The sequence below is a fragment of the Quercus robur genome, chromosome 5 (assembly GCF_932294415.1).
Source record: "Quercus robur chromosome 5, dhQueRobu3.1, whole genome shotgun sequence".
NCBI lineage: Eukaryota > Viridiplantae > Streptophyta > Magnoliopsida > Fagales > Fagaceae > Quercus > Quercus robur.
Genome location: NC_065538.1, coordinates 82080153 through 82103205, shown reverse-complemented (window position 1 = coordinate 82103205; position 23053 = coordinate 82080153). Strand labels below are relative to the sequence as shown.

General features: G+C 33.3%; 1 protein-coding gene across 2 annotated transcripts in view; it reads right to left on the bottom strand.

The window, feature by feature from the left end:
* Positions 1 to 23053, bottom strand: part of LOC126727380 (uncharacterized) — a 139578-nt gene that overhangs the window by 94060 nt on the left and 22465 nt on the right. The window contains exon 2 of one of the 2 annotated variants that reach the window (XM_050432995.1): positions 2762 to 2980. In XM_050432995.1, the coding sequence (XP_050288952.1) occupies positions 2762 to 2980 (219 nt within the window). Of the gene's footprint in view, positions 1 to 2761; positions 2981 to 3033; positions 4021 to 23053 lie in introns of those variants that run through there. The other variant, XM_050432994.1, reaches the window with a different exon arrangement.

The window sequence follows — 23053 nt, the reverse complement described above, 5'->3', positions numbered from 1 at the left end:
TTAGACTATATAGGTCAATTCTAATCCGACATGTTTATTAAACAGGTCAAGATTTCTCAACCTTAATACAACCCATTTATTAAACGGGTCAGTAGTGTCGTCTTATTTATCATATTTTATCAAAACGAAAATAATAATAATAATTTTAGTATTAAACAAATTGATATGAATTATGAAAACCCAAACAAATAAATATTTTTATATAAAAATTAGAACTAATAAGTAACTGCATTACAAATAATAATTCAAAACTAAAGCATATCTCAATATCACATATAATAAATCATAATATGTCAAAAAAATAAATAAATAAATAAACCACAACAATTAAGAAGTTTATATACCTAGGGTTTGAAAGGTATATTGGTAAAATGTCATTTAATTAAACGAGTGAAACGGGTTCTATGTGATGGACACTAATTCAACCCATTTATTAAACGGGTCAGTTGTGTCAACCTGAATATAACATGAACCCATTAAATCTCAACTCATGACCTACTAATTTCATGTCGTGTCGTATCGGGTTTGCAGGTCATGTTCAATTTTGCCACCCCTAATCATCTCTACTCTTATTTGGATTTTTTTTTTAATATTATAGGTAATTCATTAATTTATATCATTTAGGTACAATAAGAATAAGTAATAATCTTTTATTTGAAAGTTTGTTTCAATTTTTAAAGATATTTTAGTCAAATTTGCTAATATTTACAAATTTAATATATTATATTTATTTTATTATTAAATTAATTATGATGTCATCACAGTTCGACCTCGGTCGAACCTTGATTGAACCTTTAAAACCTTAAACCTCTCATTTTAACGGTTCTTTGAACGGTTTGGGTTTGAAAACTATGGTTGAAAGGATCAAATTAGTAGTCCTTCAAGAGGATACAATAATTTATGTAGATGTGAGCTCATATGATTTTGGTGGTATTAAGTGAATTATGATTTGAAAACTAAAGTTTAAAAATAGTTGGCAAAAGGTTCGTACAAAACTTCACCTCTCTGTCCTCTGAAAATGATAAAACTTAAGAAATTTCTATTATGAATTTCACTGCTCTTCCAAGTTTTACCCTTACTATATAACTCTCATTTTTTCACAAATTTCAACAAGGAGATACTCATTTTGAGTAGTTAGAGAGAACCCAAAAATCCTAGAATGATAATCTTTTCATCTGTCTACCTTATCCCTCTATAATTACTAAATTTTCATGAGAGGAGATTAAAACCGTCACACTCATAACTACTACTGAACTTTGTGCATTGATTGGAGCTTCCAAACCATTGAAACAGCCAAGAATTGCCAAGGGGACTTGCAGATTGCAATTGAAGCTCAATTGCATATCTAGTGACTAGGGGAGAGAAATGACTCAAGAAGTCAATTGCAAGAATGAATCTAGAAGTCAATTGCAAGCTTTGAGGGTTTTGTATGTAAGACGTATTACAACTACTCTAGTAGATTATTTTAGAGGTGACACCACTATAAAGAAGTTTTCCAGGCCAATGCTCCCGTTTCCTCCTCGTAATTTTGGGTGTTTAATTTATGCAGTTGTGATTAAGTATATGTGAATCCATGCATACTTCTACTTCTGTAAATTAGGTAATCATGGAAACAATTAGGCTAAAATTTGGCAATTAGCATAAAATTGACATTAACCTAAAATTTTGGGTCAAAATAACTTGAGTTTGTGCAAATTAACTCTTTCACTATTGGATTTAATTAAGACCAAAGTACAGGAATTGCAAGCAAATTAGCTAAAACAGAAAGATGCTGCTAGACAGACACTAATGATGTGAATTGACTGAATTCCTACCCTTTTATTTAATCCGAACAAAAATCGTCTATCCACTCAGCAACCTGTCACACCCCCATCTTTTTTTGGGTTCCTTTAGTCCTTGTGACCTTACTTTCGTGGGACCATTTTGGCTTTGGCTTGGCGTTCCTGCTCGTAGAACTGTGTTCCAAAGCCCAGGTGATTCATCAGTAACCAAATGAATGTCAACAGCTCTCCACCCCTACTAGGTTGCTGTGCATGTACATTTGGCCTACAATTAATGGCAGCATAAGACATCAATTCCACCCAAACTCGGCTCATTAGCTTCCATTTGTCTATCTCCAACTCCGAGAGACCCTTTGCCAAGAGTCGTCCATCAAAGAACACAGATTTGCTTACAGTTCCCTTCACATCAACTGATCTGTATTTCGTTTCCACATCATTGATTTTTCTACAGGCTTCAACTTTATTCGATATGGGGTATTTTTGAAAGAATCTCTTAGCTTCTGCGCAAGTGTCCTGGAAGACTATCTTCCAATTGCCTAACACTGGAGCCATCATTTGAGGCTTCATGACAAGAAGATAAAACATATAATCTGAAAGTAATTTGCATGTTTCTCTATAACTTTTATTATCATTATCAGTACTTGATTCGGTTTCCTGAGTGTAAAGCAGCTCAGTAGCCATGTGCCAAACGAGAAGGCTTTCCGAGTACTGATACTCCCCAATGCTCCATTTTAGTTTGAAATAGCTTGAAGTCTGAAGAAGAGCCCAGTTACCTCTTTGTGAAGATGCATCCCTGGCTTCTCTTATAGTGTTCGCATTCCTAGATTTCAAGCTCAGCTCGGTGAAAATAAAGCTCTCAAGATCTTCATCGACCCTCTTTGAATGCGAAACCCACAATATAGTCATCTTCGCTAGTACTTCCTCAGCAGCAACTTTAGTAGCTAATGTATACATCCATGTTGGAGACTGACTTAGACCACCTTCTTCTTTTCAAGAAGTATTTTTCAAAGTGATTGCTCCAGTTACTCTTCACAGCTAGGAGGGTCCGGTCAGATAATATAAGCATTAGTACTGATATGGCCTCGAGGCCTAGTGCCCCAACAAGCAAGACATAAGTAAGGATGATATCAAACTTTCTAACATGATGAAACTCATGCTGATTCTCAATTGAAAATAATGCCAATGCTCCAATGATTAAAGTAAAGCTAATAAAGCGTAGAAAGTACCCAAATGTGCACCGAACAACAACCACCTTGGTGTGGAGATACTCATACATGAAATTTAGCTCACACTCAATTAGTCTGAATGCTTCTGCTGGAGTTCTAGTAAGAAATAAATCTCGGCTCTCTTCTCGGTCCTTGGAACTGAAAAGAAGGCCTACAATAAGACCCTTGTATTTTTCAAAGAGACGATGTGCTTCCTGTATTAATTGCAAGTTATCTAACGGTTTCCTTTCACCTTTGGATTCAGGACCATTTGCAGAAATGAGAGCTTTGTCGACTGAGTATGACCTTCTAAGATTTTCATCCTCCAAGCTTGGCATCACATCTACTTGTGTTTCAACCTGTTCCAACGTATTTGAAAAGTGCATCTCCATGATTTCTTCATAATCAGACCCAGGTTCTGGCTTTGGCAACACTGAACATCCAAACTGGTTCAAGCTTGCAAGAAAGAGAGCACGTGTTCGCTCTCCATACTTGATACATCCCACAAGAAACACCATGATAGTGGGAGCCCAAAAGTTGTTAGGAAGCGATTGATAGAAGATATAAGCAGTTGCTACAATCTGTAAAATAAGTCCAACCAAGTGCCTAAGCCAGAACTCATTATCCTCAAGAGCAAAAGAAGTGATGGTATCAGGGCCACCAAAATGCAACAAAAGAAATGAAGCCCAGAATGCCATTAAGTCCTTATTCCCCTTGGCTTCACAACCAACACCTTCGCTCTTGGAGATTAGTCCAATGGCAACAGGTGCAATCCAGTCTGCAAGCAAGTATGCAAACCATATGAGCCCGTGGACCAGCTTGCTTCTGGTCCGTTTTCTGAGGAATGCAAATAGAACTAAAATTGCTTGCAGCCAGAGGCTTAAGAAAATACAGCTCCTGAGATTCCAAGCATTCCATAGCTCCTTGACAATATTGGGGATAGGTAATTGCATTCTCTCTCTCTCTCTCTCTGGTTATTAGGCCAAAGCACGTCCAAGGCTCAAGTCTATCTTCTTTTACTAATCTTTATTTTGGGTAAGCATTTAAGTCTTTTTTTGAAGTCTTGGTCTTTACTCTTTTTTTTTTCTTTTGAGAAGACGTGTTGGTCTTTACTTATTCATTTCTATTTTTTTTTTTTTTTTTTTTTGGGGTAAATCGATGAAATATATATAATATTGATGTAATAAACATGTTTAGACCTTTTGTTCCTTTCTTGGATCAACAACAACTTTGACTGAAAAGAAAGACAAAGGTCACAATATTAATTATTGCTAGATATTAGGTATTTTTGGAGTATACATACATGGTATTTTACACTAATAAAACAAGCCATTTAATAAAAATATTAATATTTTTTTCACATGATTTTTTGAGTTTATATTATATTATTTTACTAGTTAATTTGTTTTTAATTGTACTAAAACCTATTTCATCTAAATGAGAAAATGAATCGGTCAACTACAACGACTGGAAACAAATAGAATTTTGAAGAATCACACTTGGAGTAGGATGTCACTATGAAGATCATTTTGCATATGATACTGAGTGAACTTTATCTTCTTAATTTTATGGGGTCCAAGATGGGACTTTCATAATTGAAATTTCTTCTTGATAGCATATAAATACAAATTGCATTGTACTTTTAAAAAAAAAAAATCAATTGCATTGTACTAAATAATTAAGGAAGAAGATGCATGGCAACCCAGCCGATAGTAAAGTTCTTTGATAAACTGCAAGCTTTTGTTCGAGAGACTTTTCAACTTGTAAAGGAATTGGAGGATCCACTTTAATTTTAATTGTGTTTAAACAGTTTGAAATTTCAACTTAATTCAATTTTTAGGCATTCTATGTCTTAATTAAAAAGATTAATTATATATATAGTTTTTTTTTCTTCATGAGCAAAGGTTGCATTTGTTTCAACATAAAATAATTTTCAACTCCTATTTAAAAAAAAAAAAAAAAAAACTTTTCGATTGAAATCATTTTCAATTAAAAACATCTATAGGGAAGTTTTTGGTTGCATTCCTAAAAACCATCTAAAGTACATTTTCAAACATTTGATGGAAAAAGATCCCAAAATTTTCTATTGTAAATATTCACTGCTTATCTAAATTCCACCATCAACCCCACCACCATAAGCAATCAAGATTTCCCTCATTCACAACCAGAATAAAGGGTGTTAGAAATATTGAATGATTGTATTGTATTTCTCAAATAATAGAATATACATTAATGCCTTTATATAGGAGGTAGAGTGTGCAGTACAAGTAAGTGTGTTATACAATTAAACAAGGTGGGCCCAAATCCCACATACCCTAATACACGTTAACAGCCCCCCTCAAACTCAAGGTGGATGTGAGACCAATTTGAAGTTGTCAACCAAAGTACAAAGGTGTCCCTTAAGATGTGACTTGGTGAAGATATCTGCAAGTTGATCTTTAGAGGAGACTGAGATCAGCTTAAGAACACATGAACAAGGTGATAACGGATAAAATGACAATCAATTTTAATGTGTTTAGTCCGTTCATGGAAGATATCATTGTGAGCAATATGAGTGACACTATGGTTGTCACAATAAAAAGGAGTAGCAGAGGATGTGGACACACCTAAGTCTTTGAGAAACCATTGTAGCCAAAGGAGCTTAGATGTGGTATTAGCAAGGGCATGATATTTTGCTTCAGTACTAGAGCAGGCCACATGAATTTGTTTCTTACTTCACCAAGAAATCAGAGAAGAACTAAGAAGAAAGCAATAACTAGTGGTGGACCTACAATCAATTGGATCTCCTACCTAGTCAGCATCAGGAAATGCACGGAGAACAAGAGGAGACAGAGCAGAGTAGAAAAGACCATGGAAGAGAGTGCCCTTTAGGTATCGAAGAATGTGCAAAACAGCAGCATAGTGAGTCGACCATGAAGCAGACAGATACTACCTCACTTGGTGAACATCATAGGAAATGTCTAGATGAGTAACAGTGAGATACACTAGGCTACCAACTAAGCGTCTGTAAAGAGAGGGATTAGACAATGGTTTCCCCCTTGAGGGAGTCAGATGAGCATTAAGCTCAACTGGAGTGTCAACAGTCTTGCTATTAGTGAGTTCAGCTTAAGACAAGAGTTCAGAGGCATACTTGGTTTGAGTAATATAAAGTCCATTTGTAAAATGAGTGATTTCAAGATCTAAGAAGTAGCTAAGGTGTCCAAGATCTTTCATCTCAAACTACTGACTGAGAAAATTCTTGAGTTCTTGAATGCCACTAAAGTCATCACTAGTTATAATCATATCATCCATATACAAGAGAAGTAAAACAATGCATTTGTCAGTGCGGTGAAGAAATAAGGCAGAATCATAATGACTGGCCATGTAATCCAAACGAGAGATGGTAGAAATAAATTTGGCAAACCAAACTCGTGGAGCTTGTTTAAGGCCATAAAGTGCACGCCGAAGATGACAAACCTTGTTTGATTCAATAGAGAAACTTTGCATATAAACTTCTTCACTTAAATCCCCATTAAGGAATGTATTTTTGACATCTATCTGAAAAAGGTCTCATTTACTAGTGGCAGCAACAGCTAAGAGGGCATGAACAGATGAGATACAAGCAACCGAAGCAAAGGTCTCTTCATAATCAATCCCATACTCCTGTGTAAAACCTTTTGCAACAAGACGAGCTTTATAGCGCTTAATGGTCCCATTAGAGCAAGTCTTAATCTTGTAAATCCACTTACAACCAACCACAGATTTCCAAGGGGGAGGGTCACCAAATCTCAAGTTTGGTTTTTAGATAATGCATCAAGTTCCTCTTTCATTGCAATCTGACATAAAGGGTTAGTGGAAGCCTCACGATAGGTGTGAGGCTCATGCAGTCTAGCAAGGGTAGTGTAACAATAAAAGGGCATGAACAGATGAGATACGAGCAACTGGAGCAAAGGTCTCTTCATAATCAATCTCATACTCTTGTGTAAAACCTTTTGCAACAAGACGAGCTTTATAGCGCTTAATGGACCTATTAGAGCAAGTCTTAATCTTGTAAATCCACTTACAACCAACCACAGATTTCCAAGGGGGAGGGTTACCAAATCTCAAGTTTGGTTTTTAGATAATGCATCAAATTCCTCTTTCATTGCAATTTGCCATAAATGGTTAGTGGAAGCCTCATGATAGGTGTGAGGCTCATGCAGTGTAGCAAGGGCAGTGTAACAATAAAAGGGCATGAACAGATGAGATACGAGCAACTGGAGTAAAGGTCTTTTCATAATCAATCCCATACTCTTGTGTAAAACCTTTTGCAATAAGACGAGCATTGTAGCACTCAATGGACCTATCAGAGCAAATCTTAATCTTGTAGATCAACTTACAACCAACCACAGATTTCCAGGGAAGAGAGTCACCAAATCTCTAGTATGGTTTTTAGATAATGCATCAAGTTCCTCTTTCATTGCAATCTGCCATAAAGAGTCAGTGGAAGCTTCACGATAGGTGTGAGGCTCGTGCAGTGTGGCAAGGGCAATGTAACAATGATAGTTAAGTAAATGTGTAGGAATGGATCTTACTCGAGTTGAGTGATGAGGTGGAATGTTTTGTGCAAGATCTTTAGGCGGAGCAGGAGCAGGGGACCCAAGCTCAAGGTTGGGTAGCTCGTCTTCGACCTGTTCATTAAAGGGTGAACTTGGAAAGGGATCAGTGATATCTAGTGGTTGGACAGAGAAGTTTATAGGAGAATCAGGAGTAACTACAGGAGGATGAGGAATGGCTACAGAAGGAATATATGCCACATTTGGAAAAAGATCTAAGACAGAAGAGGAAAGTAGGGAGGCACGAAAGTGAGATAGCTCGAAAAAGGAGCGATGTTCCTAAAAGACAATATTGCGGGAGATACGAAGACGATGAGAGATAGGATCATAACACTGATATCCCCTTCGAGTTTCGCCATAGCTAAGAAAACAACAAAGCTTTGATTGAGGCTCAAGTTTGTTATGTTCATGTGGCTGAAGAAGAACGAAACAGGCATAACCGAAAGAGTGAAGGTGATGATAATCTAGAGGTGACCCAAAAAGGCACTTATATGGAGTTTGATTTTGGATGACAGGATTGGGAATGCGATTAATAGCATGAAGTGCAATTTCACCCCAAAAAGGAGTAGGAACTTTGGCAGAGAAAAGGAGAGCACAAACAGTGCCAAAAATATGATGAAATTTTCGTTCGGTTCTACCATTTTGCTAAAAGGTACCTGGATAAGTTAGTTGATGAACAATTCCATAGGAATGCAAAATAGCTTGGAAAGCATATTGAGTATATTCAAAAACATTATCAGATCGAAAATTTTTGATGCGTTTGGAAAACTGAGTTTCAACCATTTTTGCAAAATTACAATATACTTACAATAATTCAAAACGATGTTTTATATGAAAAATCTAGCTATAGCAAGAGTAATCATCAACAAAGATAACAAAATATTGAAATCCACCAATACTAGAGACAGAGGAAGGCCCCAAATATCAGAATGAATAAGATCAATGATATCAGTGGATATTAATTCACTAGTATTGAAAGGCCAAGTTGGTTGTTTTCCTAACTAACATGAAACATAACCAAAATTTTCTGGAGACACTGAACCTAATAAACCTCTAGAAGCCAATTGTTGTACTTAAGAGGAAGATGCGTGACCAAGTCGAGCATGCCAAAGTGCAAGGAAAGGAATAGAAGAAACTGCAGTAGCTGCAGCAATAGAAATAGGAGCAACAAGTGGAAAACGAAGATTGTCCAGGGGAAACATACGCCCAACTTTGGGACCAATTCCAAACTCCTGTCCCGTCCTTAGATCATGCACAATACACCCAAAATAATCAAAGATAATGTGATAACCCAACTCAGCTAATTGTCTCACAGAAAATAAATTGTAAGAAAGGTCAGGAACATTAAAAACCCCAAGAACCAAAAGGTTAGAGGTTGAAACGGAACCTATATTATGTCCAGACATTGTGAAACCATTTGCTGTGCGAATATTAAGAGGGTGTGATGTAGGTTTAAGTTCAGAAAATAAGGATGAGTGAGATGTCATCTGATTGCAACAAGTAGAATCCCATAAGCCAAAAGGAATGAGACATACCAGATAAAACTAATAGAGAAAAGGAATAAGATGTATTACCAACCATATGGATGACAATAATGATGATGTTTTAAAGGTCAACTGTGGAAATGGTGATAGTGGATCCAAAAGATGTTGACTTAGCAAAGACGGGAGCCATTGGTTGGATACTCTCAGTGTTAGCAATAGTAGTAGTAGAAATTGAAACAATTGATTTGTTGCAGTGATAGCAAGTCTCAATATTGTGGCCAAGACGTTTGCAAAAATTGCAAAAACGTTTGTTGGATTGTCAACGATGATTATTGCAAGAAGAAGAAGACATGTCCTTGTTCTTCATTTAGAAGCAAAATATGTAAAAATGGACTGTAAAAATGAAATCTACACAAAAAATTGAATAAGGAGCACCTAGAGTGCAAAAAGTCAAAGGTCAACTCCACAGAAAGGTCAACGGTCAACGCAGCAGAAAGTCAACGGTCAACCACAGTCCAAGTCAACTAAAGATGACGTCAACAATCAGTAGATAACGTCAGCAGGTGAGTCAACTAGGGCTGACGTGGCCGATAACTTCAGCTAGATTACGTCAGCAATGAACCTAGTGGCACGTAAGCATGTGACATAAACGAATAGAAACTTCAGGCTGTGCATGGAGGCGTGTGATGTCAGATGAGGCTGATTCTTGTCCGATGATGTAGATCGGAAAAAGACGATTCCAATGGTAATGGCGGCGACAAGATTAGAACAACATTGGTGACACGTGAAGAGCGTGGAAGGATTTGGCTGAAACTTTGACCGGCGCGTGCAATCTCTGATGGCTGCGAGAGTTCCACAGATGAGTGGATCAGGGCAAGACGATCACAGTGGTACTTGCAAAAATGTAATCAGAGCAAGATGCACGGCGGTAATGGGAGGTAGTGGTCTTTGGGGGATGGATATTTGAATTGTGGGAGGCATATGCACAATGTGCACAATTGATTAGGGGATGGATATTTGATTGGGGGATGGATATTTGTATTGTATTTCTCAAGTAATAGAATATACATGAGTGCCTTTATATAAAAGGCAGAATGTGCAGTATAAGTAAGTATGCTATACAAGTAAACAATGTGGGCCCAAAGCCCACATACCCTAATACATGTTAAAAGATAAAAGAAAATTCAATTAATTGAACCAATTGAACCAAATTCAAGTTTCAAACATACAGAAGAAAAAAGAAAATCATACTCAGTGATTCGGTAGCCATGGTTGTGCATGTGCCTCCCACAATTCAAATATCCATCCCCCAATTACTGCTGGGTGGCTTTAAGGGAGAGTGTCATTCAGTCATTCTTTGTGGCTTCCTAGTCAAACTTAGGTAGTGTGAGCGTGTAGAAGCGGAATCTGTAATACACAATTACTACAACTCTTTCAAGAAACCTAAGTTCTACAAGAACCCTAGGCTAGTAGGCAAAATAATAGAGAAAACTTCTCTAGCAAACTTTTATTAATAAACACATAATATTAATTAATATCTCTATAAAGAGTATTTATAGGAATAGAATTTCTCCTACTCCTTTTAGAAAAAGAAATAATAAACATACTTCTACTTAAGAAAGGAAAAAACAACTTAACTATGAAAAGAAAAACAATTAAAATCCTAATTCAACTAGGAAAAAGATTTTAATTGAACTTGTAAAAGCAAATAAATCCTAATTCCTCTAGGAAAGAGAAAACAACATAAAATATTAAAATATTTTATTCTCTATTAACCAATCTGCATCACAAACTAAAGTATTTACGATTTGATCAATATTTTACTTCATGCAAAACACCAAACAACACTAATTAAATATGTCTTCCAAAAAAATGTTTTCCCCACATATGCTAAACTAATCTAAATTTATGTCAGTTACACATGTAATGTACAGATAACATGATTGTTAGTAATGAGTCCATCATAAGAAGAAACAATTATGAATTGCTTACATATATTCATTATAATTATTCAATTCAAATAATTAGAAATAAAAAAACAACTTTGGAAATATTGTAGAATAAAAGTTGATATAAGATGTGTTTTTTTTCCTTTCTTTCTCCTTAGTTCTAAAACAAAATACACTTATGGCTTTCCCACATTGTCAACATCTCAAATATTCAAAGTCAATCACAGCCTTTGCAAAACCCACAAGTCCACAATGTCGAACCACAACATAAAATGCAAGCCACCTTCCATGGTTCTAGCCAACTCTTAGAAGGTAGAATTAGATGGGACAATAATGTCAGAGGTAGGTAGATGTTGTCAAAAAATTAAAGGTAAATGACATTATTTTTGGTCTATGTGTATTTGACATGGGATATCATGAAGGGGTATGTGTAGGTATATATAAAGGAGTAGAAGTGCAAGAGGTGAAAAAGATGAATTTGAATGCAAAGAGTTTTGTGTGGATGTGTGAGGGAGGAAAAATCTTGAAATATTGAACCAAAAAAAAAAAAAAAAGAATCTTTATTTATTTTCTAATTAGAAAAGTCTTCAAACATTAAAACAAATGAAATAAAAAAATCAATATTTAATTTGTTCTTATCTTTGATAAGGTACTTGAGAGTATTTCAATTCTCTTTACAAAAAATGCGCCGCATGACAGAATCTCATGCTTTACTACGTGAGGTCTACCTTTATATATATATATATATATATATATATATATATAAAGGGATATATGCTTTCTCTTAGGCAAGGAACTAATCCAAAATGTTAGAGTCATATTTGTAAATTGGCAAATCTCAATACAAAACACACTTTAAGTATAATTGAGTTTTAGTTTCTAGTGTGTTCAAGAAAACATTTAAATGATTGAATAGACATTCGAACACCCAAGGAACTACTCAATAAAAGATGGAATTGCAAATACTGACATTTGCTCAATACCTATCGATCTATTGAGATTTAATAAACCTCAATACCTAGCTTGACATCTCTCAATCCATCAAGCTTCAGGTTTTTTTTTTTTTTTTTTTTTTTTAAATGTATATTTCAGATAAGTTTTGGTCCATGTGGTACTAGTCATGTACTAAGATCCGTGCAAAGGAGACTTCTCTACAAGAACAAGTCTAATAGGTATTGGAGCTAATACTGATATAGGTCAACAGGTTCTACTGTAGATAGATACTTTAGGATAGGGCGGATAGGGTAAGATTCATTATACTTGTAACTGCTCGATTCTTAATTAGTGGATTCTTCGGAAGTAGTAACTTGAAATTTAGTTTTTGCCTGCAAGGGTTTTCTCCATTGTGATCAAATCGTCGTGTCAAACTTATTTTCCGTTACATTTAATTTAAGTTGGTGATTTAATTGTGCCTTCACTTGATTTTCATGTAATTTGACTAATTAATTAACATGGATTATTGAATTAATCAACTGGGGTCAATATATAACCCAATGTAAAGTATTGATCTTGCTTTATATTGTTATTAAAATTTATTCTGATGTTATTCTTTAAATGAAAACATAGAGTATCTTTGATATACTTCTTTTGTGTAATGAATATAAAATTTGTACAAACTAATGCTTTATAATATGCATTTCATGCTTGAAAAGTTGTGATTTACAACTATGTTTTTCTGTTGGCTTTAATTTCGTGTCAAATTTGATTGTAATTTTGTTGAATCATTTCTCAATATTTTTGTGGGATTTAATGTAAGGGCTATGTGTAAGAGTTTGGGGAAGAATCTGTGAAGAAGTGGTTTTCGTGACACTCGTGATTAATGACTTGCAAAACCAGCCATGTGAGAAGCACATGTGACAGGCTAGTTTTCGTGAGTGACTCGTGACTCAGGCCAAGTCACCAGTGACCCACAAAACCTACTGCCTGTTGCTTTTTGGAGTGTGACCTTTCCCATTTTTTACCAACACTATATAAACCCTCATTATTCATGAAATGTAAGAAAAATAAAGAGTATTTTCTGAAGAAATTTTTGAGAGAGAAATCCTAGTTAAACACTTGAGAGTTAGAGATTTTTTTACCCTCAATCCTCTACATCATTTGTCTAAAGTTTTCATCTACTCCCACCTCTCCATTTACATATCCTTGTGAAGGTCTTAGTCCAGACACTTACCTCACCCATTCTGAGTGTTGAGAGAAGTTTTGGTGCCTTTGGAAGGTATTGGAAGAAGCCATTGAGTGGCAGATGCAATTAGGTGGAATTGCAGGATCTAGAAAGCTAGTGAAGACAAGACTCCGAGAAGTTCATTGGTAACAAGAACTTGGGGGGCTGCAGAGAGGTTTTATGCTGAGTACTTCGGTTTCCTCTTTGTTGACACGCCTCGATGTTATCTTGTATTTGCATCTCTCTTTCCTACTCTTTAAGCTTTACGTTTATTGCTTATTATGCTTGCTTATGGCTTAGAGTAGTGTTATCAGTTTATTTCGAATGCTTTACTCTTGTTTTGCACTTAGATAAGTTAGAGTAAAAACAATTAAGTCGTAATTTAAAATTGGAGGTCTAAACAAGCATTAGTGTTTTCACACTAATTAAGCTTTCAATGCTCAACATAGGTTTGAGATTATAATGGATATTTGTGTAAAATGCAAAATGTTCTTTTATATTTACATTATATATATATATATAAAGAGTTGGGTTCAAGTTACACCTGATATAACTCTAAGTAATGTTATACCACTCAATATTTTTTAATTGGATGTGAATATTGACAAATCCACCGTTAGATTACATTATCTTCGTATATTCTTCATGCTTACAAAATTTCGAGGTGATCAAAGATTATAGCCATGTCATCAATCAATTGTTAAAATTCAAATTTTTGTAGTTTAAAATAATGCATAAAAAATGAGTTATAAATCAAATGGTAAATAACATCCGATTGATATGAAAATTGGCATGCATGTTAAAAACATATAAAACATGTAATTCAATGGTTGGATTTTCAAAATATTAATTCAATAACAAGTTATTGGGTGGTGTAACATTGTTTAGAGTTACACCAAGTGTAACTTGAACCCAACCCATATATATATATTTGGCTAAGCTAAAAAAGGATACTTTCTAATCAAAAAAAAAAAAAAAAAAAAAAAAAAAAAACTTAGTATTACTTAAAAAAAAATACAAGTGATTATAGATTTTAAAAATCTCTAAGAATAAATATAGGAATAGTTTTTTAAGAACCTTTTTGCATTATTTAAAAATCTATAAACCTTTTCATTTTGTTTTCTTAATTTTAGAGATTTTATTTATCTTTTTATTTTTAAGATTTAAAAATATTTTGTACCTCAATTTTTTGGATTGGGTTGTGATCCTTTATTGTATGAATAGAATTTCCTGTTGAAGTTTGGTTTTAAACGGTGTCCCGCTTTGTGTAAGCCATTTTTGTGTTCTATCTAAAAAAAAACTAATTATTTTCTCTATTATTTGTATAGATTTAGCACAAAAACATGCATATAAGAGATGAATGTGTAAAATTATTTATTTATTAAATATGTTTAAAATCTAGGTTTATGTTTATGTACATGTTTATATTTAAGTTACTTTTAGAATGGTCACCAACCCAAAATAGGGTGAGATGAATTAGCATATTAAAATCATATATGAGTATCATTTGAGAAATTTCTCTTTTATTTGAATATTCAATATTTTAGTAAAGACAACATTTTAATTTAGTTTAATTTAATTCTATTAATTATATACACTTATTAATTGAAACAAGGCTATAATCCATGCCACATGTTGGTATGGTTAAATTAACAAACTAATTCACTAAACATCAATCAAAATTCCCGACTTGATAAATAAATTGACCTAGTTTTAGTTGAAGTTTGAGACCACTAATTTTTAAGTTGGCCTTGTGCATGAATGCCGTAACTCCTATAATATTTTTTTAGGTTTGTTTATACATGCTTATAAAATATTGTGAAGAAATAAATTTATCAAGAAGAATGGAAGAGGTTAATAATAATGTTTTTTTTTTTTTTTTTTTTTTTTTTTTTTTTTTTTTTTTTTTTTTTTTTTTTTTTTTTTTTTTTTTTCAGGATACATAGTAAACAAACCATATTGCCTTCTTCCTACAGTCACGGCTGACCTAAATGATTTTATCCAAACAACTTTCAGATGAAAAATATAGTTTGAACATTTCTTATGATAAATTGTCAAAATTTTAGTTGAGATTGTTAAAAAAAAGAAATATAAAAACATTATTAAATAATATATTAACGTACTCTTACATTTTGTACTAAACAAAATAAATATATAATTGCGCTTACATTTTCAAGCTAGCTTTATCTAATACTTTTTTTTTCTTTTGGGTTTTGCTCTCAATTTCCAATTCTCTTTTTGTTGTCATATCAACACAAAATATTTTCAAGCTAGGTTTATCCAATGCTTTTTCCTTTCCTTCTACATTTTGATGTGGAAGGAAAACTATCAACTTGCATTTAATTATTTCTTGATGATAATGAATCTTACAAACCTTTTTAAAACATAAACAAAAACATGTACTTATACATAAACATATATTTTAGTCATGAAAGAAATTAAATAATTTTATACATTCATTCCTATAGTAGGCACTAAACAGATGGTAAACCCAAAGAGGATTCCAAAAACAACTTGGTCTAAGATTATCATGTGTAGACATGGTGCTTTGGATGTAGCAACCTCATTCTAGGACTTTGGGCTATGTTGTGTCTGCTTTTTACTCTTGCATTTTGCAAAAGCATCTTTGCCTTTAAGCATAATCGGACTTTGTTATGACAATGTCCAATGATAAGTAGTTTAGTTTCTTAAACATTTGTAATTGATCTAGTTTGTATAATTTTTCATTGGTCTTAAAAAGTACTATTCATTACTTTTCCTATGAATTGTTGTATATAAATTCAAATTATAACATTTCTCATAGTGCCAAAGTTGTTCACAGAATCACAAGTCAACCGTTACTTTGGCACACTACAAAAAAAAGGACCTCTGGCCGCGTTTTTAAAACGCGGCTACATGCCAAAAAAACGTGGCTATAGCCTATAGCCACGTTTTTTTAGGCCACGGTTTCTAATGTGGCCTAAAACCCGTGACTATAGGACTGATGGTCCTATGGCCGCACTATTTAACCGCGGCCCAAGCCCGGGCCCTATAGCCCCGTTTAAAACGCGGCCTAAGGGTACAGGCTTAGGCCGCGTTTAAGACGCGGCCTATGCCTTTACCTTAGGCCGCGTTTTGAACGCGGCCTAAGGTTGAACCTTAGGCCGCGTTTAAAACGCAGCCCAAGGTTGAACCTTAGGCCGCGTTTTAAAGATGGTAAGGGTTATTAAGCTGATGTGGCATGAAAGCTGTAAACATTTTTTTTTAATGAGGTATCATGTAGTTATTGGTTGGGACTACTCAATAATTTTCCAATTCACAAACATATCAGTATATTTTTATTTGGAATAAGTCTAGTATCATAACTTGTACCACAACTCGTCCTTGTGATGAGTTATGGTAGATGGAGGGGTGATAATAGATCCATGTAAAGACATCCTTCTATCAATCACAACTCACCACATGGGTGAGTTGTGACACAAATTGCGGCACTAAACTTATTATTTTATTTGCTAAACGCACACGTACCAGTGTTAATGTTATAAACTTTGTGCCGTTACATTGCTGCCAGACATGCAGGAAAATGAAGGTTCATAACTCCTCCAGAAAACTTGGGTCTGGTTTACTAACATTCAACAATTCTTTTTGGTTTACCAATATTCAATAATTCTGGGCATAAAAAGAAGAGATATCAAAGAATATGCTTTTGAAAGAAACAAATGTTCTCTTCTTTTAATGTCTTAAACTTATCTTTCCTGCTTGATTGCTTCACTCCTCTTACTTTAATTATCTACTTACCAAATACCACCACTTACAGCAACTTTTAGAAGAATTAGTTATTTAACACCATGATCGATAGCCGTGCCACCCACTTCGAATATTCGTCCCAAAACGCACGCTAAAGTAGATGAAATACATATATTATCGACCCAACAAAAATGTTTTAGACTTTTCGTTTCTTTTTTGGATCAAACCCGACGACTTTGACGGAAAACAAAAAATCAAAGGTCAAGACATTGATTGTTGCTCCATACAAAAAGGAGTAGTCTCTCTTTACTACTTCTCCTCCCAGGAAATATTTTTATAAAATAGCTAACATATTATTTTACACCAATAAAAATAGACCATCTATTATAAACGTTATTATTATTCTTTTTTCACTTCACATTTTGAATTTATATTATATTATTTTATTAGTTAATTTGTTTTCATTGGTGTAGAATAAGATCTCTCTTTCATTTAAATGAGAATAGGAATCGGCCAACTATGACAACGAGAAACAAATAAAATTTTGAAGAATCACACTTGAATAATGTCAGTATGAAGTCAATACATGGACTCGTTAGATTACACGGAAACAGGATCTTTTTTGCATTTAATATAACGCGAATTTTGTCTTCTTAGTTTTATGGGGTCCAAGACGAGATTTTCATAGTTAAAACTTCTTTTCTTGATAGCAGTTGCATTGTATTAAATATGGAAGAAGATGCATGGCAACACAGCTGATAGTCCAAGTTCTTCAATTATAAAACTGCAAACTTCTGTTCCAGAGACTTTTCAGCTTGTGCACGAATAGGAAGATCCACTTTAATTTATGTTTAAACAGTTTGAAATGTCTACTTAATCCAACTTTAAGGTATTCCCATATTTTAATTGAAAATATTAATTATATAGTAAATTTTTGAAGCCAAATATAGTATTTTTTTTTTCTTGAGCAAATAGGTTGTGATTGTTTCGGTACAACATATTTTCCGACCGAAAAGGTTTTCAACTAAAAACATTTCCGACTGAATTAACTTCTTCTTTTTTCCCCTAATTGGTTGTGGGTTGCATTTGAATCCTTTGTGATGCAAGTAATCATTTTAAATTATTCAAACTATTTTCTTTTTAATGTCAGGAGTATTCAAATTGAACAGCGATGAATGACTGAATGTGGATGTGGATGTGTTTTTGGTGCTACAATATCATCTAAATTTCATTTATATGCATTTTATATAATCGTATGTGAATGCTAAAAGAGTACATCAAGTTTCTCTCGATGTCCTAGACCATCTAACAACGAAGGTAGGGAGTTTTCTAGGAAAGTGGTTATCCAAGTCAGGAAGAACCCTAATGACGAAGTCCATTTGTAAGAGAACAAACATTCGCGTACATCCAACTTAGGAATCAACTTAATGTCATCTTCTTCCGATGGCATTTTCTTGGACTGGGTATTTTTTCATACACGCTTAACTTATTGACTGAACTAAGTACACCCAACTTCACAATCAGTATTGTTATCAAAAGTACTCAAAATGAAGAAACGAATAATAGTATTACATCACCCAATAGAGCTGAATGGGGTAGGATTGGATTTTGGGTGTCTTGTGTCTATCTCCTGTCATCTCTTTGGAAGGGGAAAAGCCCTCATAGGATGGGAGTGGGACATGTTGGGTTGGGCTGGCCCAAACGTTTCGGAGGCCTAAGGTGAAATTTTCAAATTGGGCATTTATAATTATCACTTAAATAATATTTAACTTGTATTTTATATAATAATTTTTTTTTATAAAAAAATGCATTCTTTTTACTTTTTAATATGATTTTTTTTTTTTTGGAGAAAATGTTGTTGGGTTAAAATGAATTGACCCAATGTAATTAATTAATTAATTACCCAAGTTAATTAATTAGATCAAATTTCATGCAATAGCAAGGCAGTACAAACAAATCACCAAATTATTTAAATGCAACGGAAAATAAATTTGACACAAATGATTTGTTTACGAATGGGAAAAACCACCGAGGCAAAACCTCACCGGGTGATTTTAAAGTTACCACTCCCAAGAATCCACTATTATCAATCACAAGCGGTTACAAGTATAAGGAATCTTACCAAACCTTTTGGCCTATCCCGAAATGCCAACTTATAGTTGAATTCTTACCCCAATAACCAATTGGACTTGAATTGTAGCGGCAATCTTTTCTTTGATGCAAGAATCCCAGTACGTGACTAACCAATGTGCACGGATCCCAGTATGTGACTAACTCCAGCAACTTGAAGAGATTGTTGGTTGCAAAGTTCTTCAATTCATCAACAATAAAGATCAGAAAACTTCTTGGTTACAAAACCCTTAGCATAAAGACGCAGTAGCTTCTTCAGAGAGAATAATGAACTAGGTCACTTTATGAATACGCGACGGCCTTTAAAATAATTCTTATATATGTCTAGGGTTGTGAGAAAAGAAAACTTATATGAATATGTTAGCATGGGCTGAAAATCTAATTTGGAAGTTCTGAATTCGTAAGTCTTGACAGAAACAGCTAGTATCGAGTTTCAACTTTAAATCTCAATAGAAGTCTTTCTGTTGAGATTACTGTCGAGCTTTAATGAACAGCTCTTCTTCACTTGTTTCTTGGTCAGATCTTCATAACTTTAACACTTAATTTGAACAACATGTTTTTTGAAGTGTTAAACCCATCATAGATCTACCCAATTATAAGTAAAGTGCATTTTGTCAAAGGATTAGCCAATTACATAAAATATGTCCCTAACAAATGCTAAAGTTATAACAAATTTTACTACAAACTGATGTTGTAACGAATGTGATCAGTGACATGAGGCTTACAAAAGTGCTAGAGATATTACAAAATTTACAACATGACAATTACAAAGATATATCACCAATCACAAAAATTCATTGAAAAATACATTTAATAGTTTGTTAAAGTGCACTTATCATATTTGTCACATCAAATCATAAAAGTTATGTAGTAAAATTTATAGTATTTTTAATATTTTCCCAATTGAATTACTTGTGATTAGTAACATTAATCATCTATTTTGGAAAAGTTTTTATGTGAAATTAAAAAGGTTGTCAAAACTGTAAATCACTTTTTCATTTTTCCATTAAAAAATTTCCTAAAATGGTTTACTAATGTATGCCCTGATGGCACACATTAGTCAACTCTTATTTAAATTTGTCTTATATCTATCTCTAACATTATTTAATTCTTTGAGCCTTCTTAATAGTGAAAAAAAAAAAAAAAATTAATTACAATTTTTTTAATATCTCCCAAAAATATATATATATTTTTAAAAAAAATCAATTTTTGCCCCTGAAATTTGGGGCCTTTCTATAGTAGGGGGCCCTAGGCAATGACCTAAATGGCTTAGGTTTAGGGCCGGCCCTGATGTTGGGGTGGAGTTGGTTCTTTGTATTTTGTCATTCCTAATGAGGCATGACTTCAACAATAATGAGATAGGACTTCAACAATAATGAGATAGAGAAACAAGAGAAAGGAGAGAGACAACTATGAGAGTGTTAAGAAAGAGAAACAAGTGTTTTGGGAATGATGATAGAATTTTGACAAAATTTGAGTCAATATTATTTTATGGATGTGTATTTTGATAAATCCACCATTATTTGAATTACATTTTCTTCCTATATCATTCATACTAGCAAAATTTCTAGATTATCAAAGATCAATAACTATATCATCAATCAGATGTTTAAATTTCATGTTTTTGTAATCTCAAATTATGCATAAAAAAATAAGTTTATGGATCGAATAATCAATAATATCTAATTGACAAGAAATTTGACACATATGTTAAGAACATAAAGAACATGTAATTCAAGTATTTAACATCTAGATTTTCATAACCCATGTTAATATCTTTAGTCAAAGTTGTAGCCAAACTTTGTCATATGGAGTAGGTATTAAAAAAATAACTTTCATAAATAAATAAATAAATATATTTATATTATATCCCACTTTTAAGAAATTAAATTGTATAGACACACATTCTACATGGGGCAAGCAAAACATATCTCTATCCTTTCTCCTTTTAGAGTAAGAAAAACCTACACAAAGTTGAGCAGATAAGGCTGAAATTGTTGTCATCTCTACACTCAATTAAGATTAATAAGAAATTATTAAGTTTTAGACCCAGGTTGATGTTTACTAATTTGTAAATTATCCAATTATTCCAAATTATCCCAACTAACCAATTATGTGTAAATTAGTTGAAGCATACAAGGCGTATCAAATAAGATGTCAATAATCATATAAATCAATCAAAAGAATGTGGTGACATATTGATAAAATGAAAAACAGATAAGAAAAACCACTCCAAAGGAAACCTTTCCTAATAAAGCAATCCACTAGATATATTTTTCAAAGTTTCTAAACTCAATTATAAGTCTAAGTTTATGCAATTTCAACTTTCAATAAGAGGAAAATAGAAGTGCGAATTTGACAATCAAGCATCTCAAGAATCAAGGGGAAAATGAAACATAAATTAAGTTCTTCTATTAGGGAAAAAAGAGAGGGAATGGGAGATGACAATTGAGTGGAGAGAGAGAGAGAGAGAGAGAGAGAGAGAGAGAGAGAGGAATGAAATGGAAAGCAAGTAAACAAATGACTAGTGTATTACAATAAGAGACAAGCACAATTAATTATAAAGACTTCAATTATTATATTGCATAGATTTTATGGTTGCTGATATTGGAAAGTTCAATACAAGCAAAATTTGTTGTGGTTGTGTCTCAACTCTTGTTGTTGTATTTTTGTTTTAATGTATGTTTTACATGGTATTTAAAAGGGTTTATTTAAAAAAAAAAATTTGAGAATACTTCTTACGAAAGATATTTATTAGAAATTGAAAAAATTATAGTTGTATATATATGTTTAGAATTTTGTTTTAGATAGCAATTGAAAAGTGAAAAGATTTCTACTTAAAAGCTTGAATTTGTTTGCTCAATTTTACTTCATCCAATAAGGTGGAACTCAAAATGTTCGTAATGAAGTTGAAAAAACAAAATTTTGAAATAATGTTTATCCAAAATAACATTAGAGTAGGTGAAAGTGTTTGAGTAAAAAAATTATTGTTACTAATATATTTATAAATATGCTGAAGATGTATATGTCTATAAGTACGTTTAAAATTAATACGGTTATATGTCTCTAAATATGCTTATTAGTTGGTAAATTTTGTGTTCTGCCAAAATTTTGTAACTTCACCTTAAAGCGCATTAAAACTCGATAGTGTAGGAATTCTCCAAAGTAAATGCAAAACCTATAAAAGGATATCACCACACCCATGATACTTTTAGGAATTAATTTATAAAGATGGAGTAGCATCATTACAGTGGACACTCTATTTCTTATTAATGCTGAAATATTTCCACCAATTCAAAAGAGGTACTTTGGTATAAGAGATGTTAACCATTCCAATCATGTAAATTAAATATTGTAGAGAACTGAATAATCAATGACAATCTAGTCTTCTTTGAGTGTTACTCAGCATTCCTATCGAGGATGAAAAATGGTCTTTCTTTCGATCGTGTCATTTAAACTAATTGACACTCCCCAACCCACAACAATTATGATTAATTTATACACTATATCCTTTTTCTTATCACCATAATTTTTTTTTTTTCTCAAATAACTATGACTTCAGAAATATTACAAGTACGATACTGAATGCCCTTGAGGCCATCTTATGAAGGTAAAAGGGCGCATGCAAATACATTAGGGGTAATTTAGGAAAAAGAAAACTACTTTGGTATAAGAGATGTTAACCGTTCCAATCATGTAAATTAAATATCGGAGAGAACTAAATAATCAATGAAAATCTAGTCTTCTTTGAGTGTTACTCAGCATTCCTATCGGGGATGAAAAATGGTCTTTCCTTTGATCGTGTCATTTAAACTAATTGACACTCCCCAACCCACAACAATTATGATTAATTTATACACTATATCCCTTTTCTTATCACCATAATTTTCTTTTTCTCAAATAACTATGACTTCAGAAATATTATAAGTACGATACTGAATACCCTTGAGGCCGTCATATGAAGGTAAAACGGTGCGTGCAAATACATTAGGGGTAATTTAGGGAAAAGAAAAACTTGTTGGGTTTATGATTGTTGCTTTATT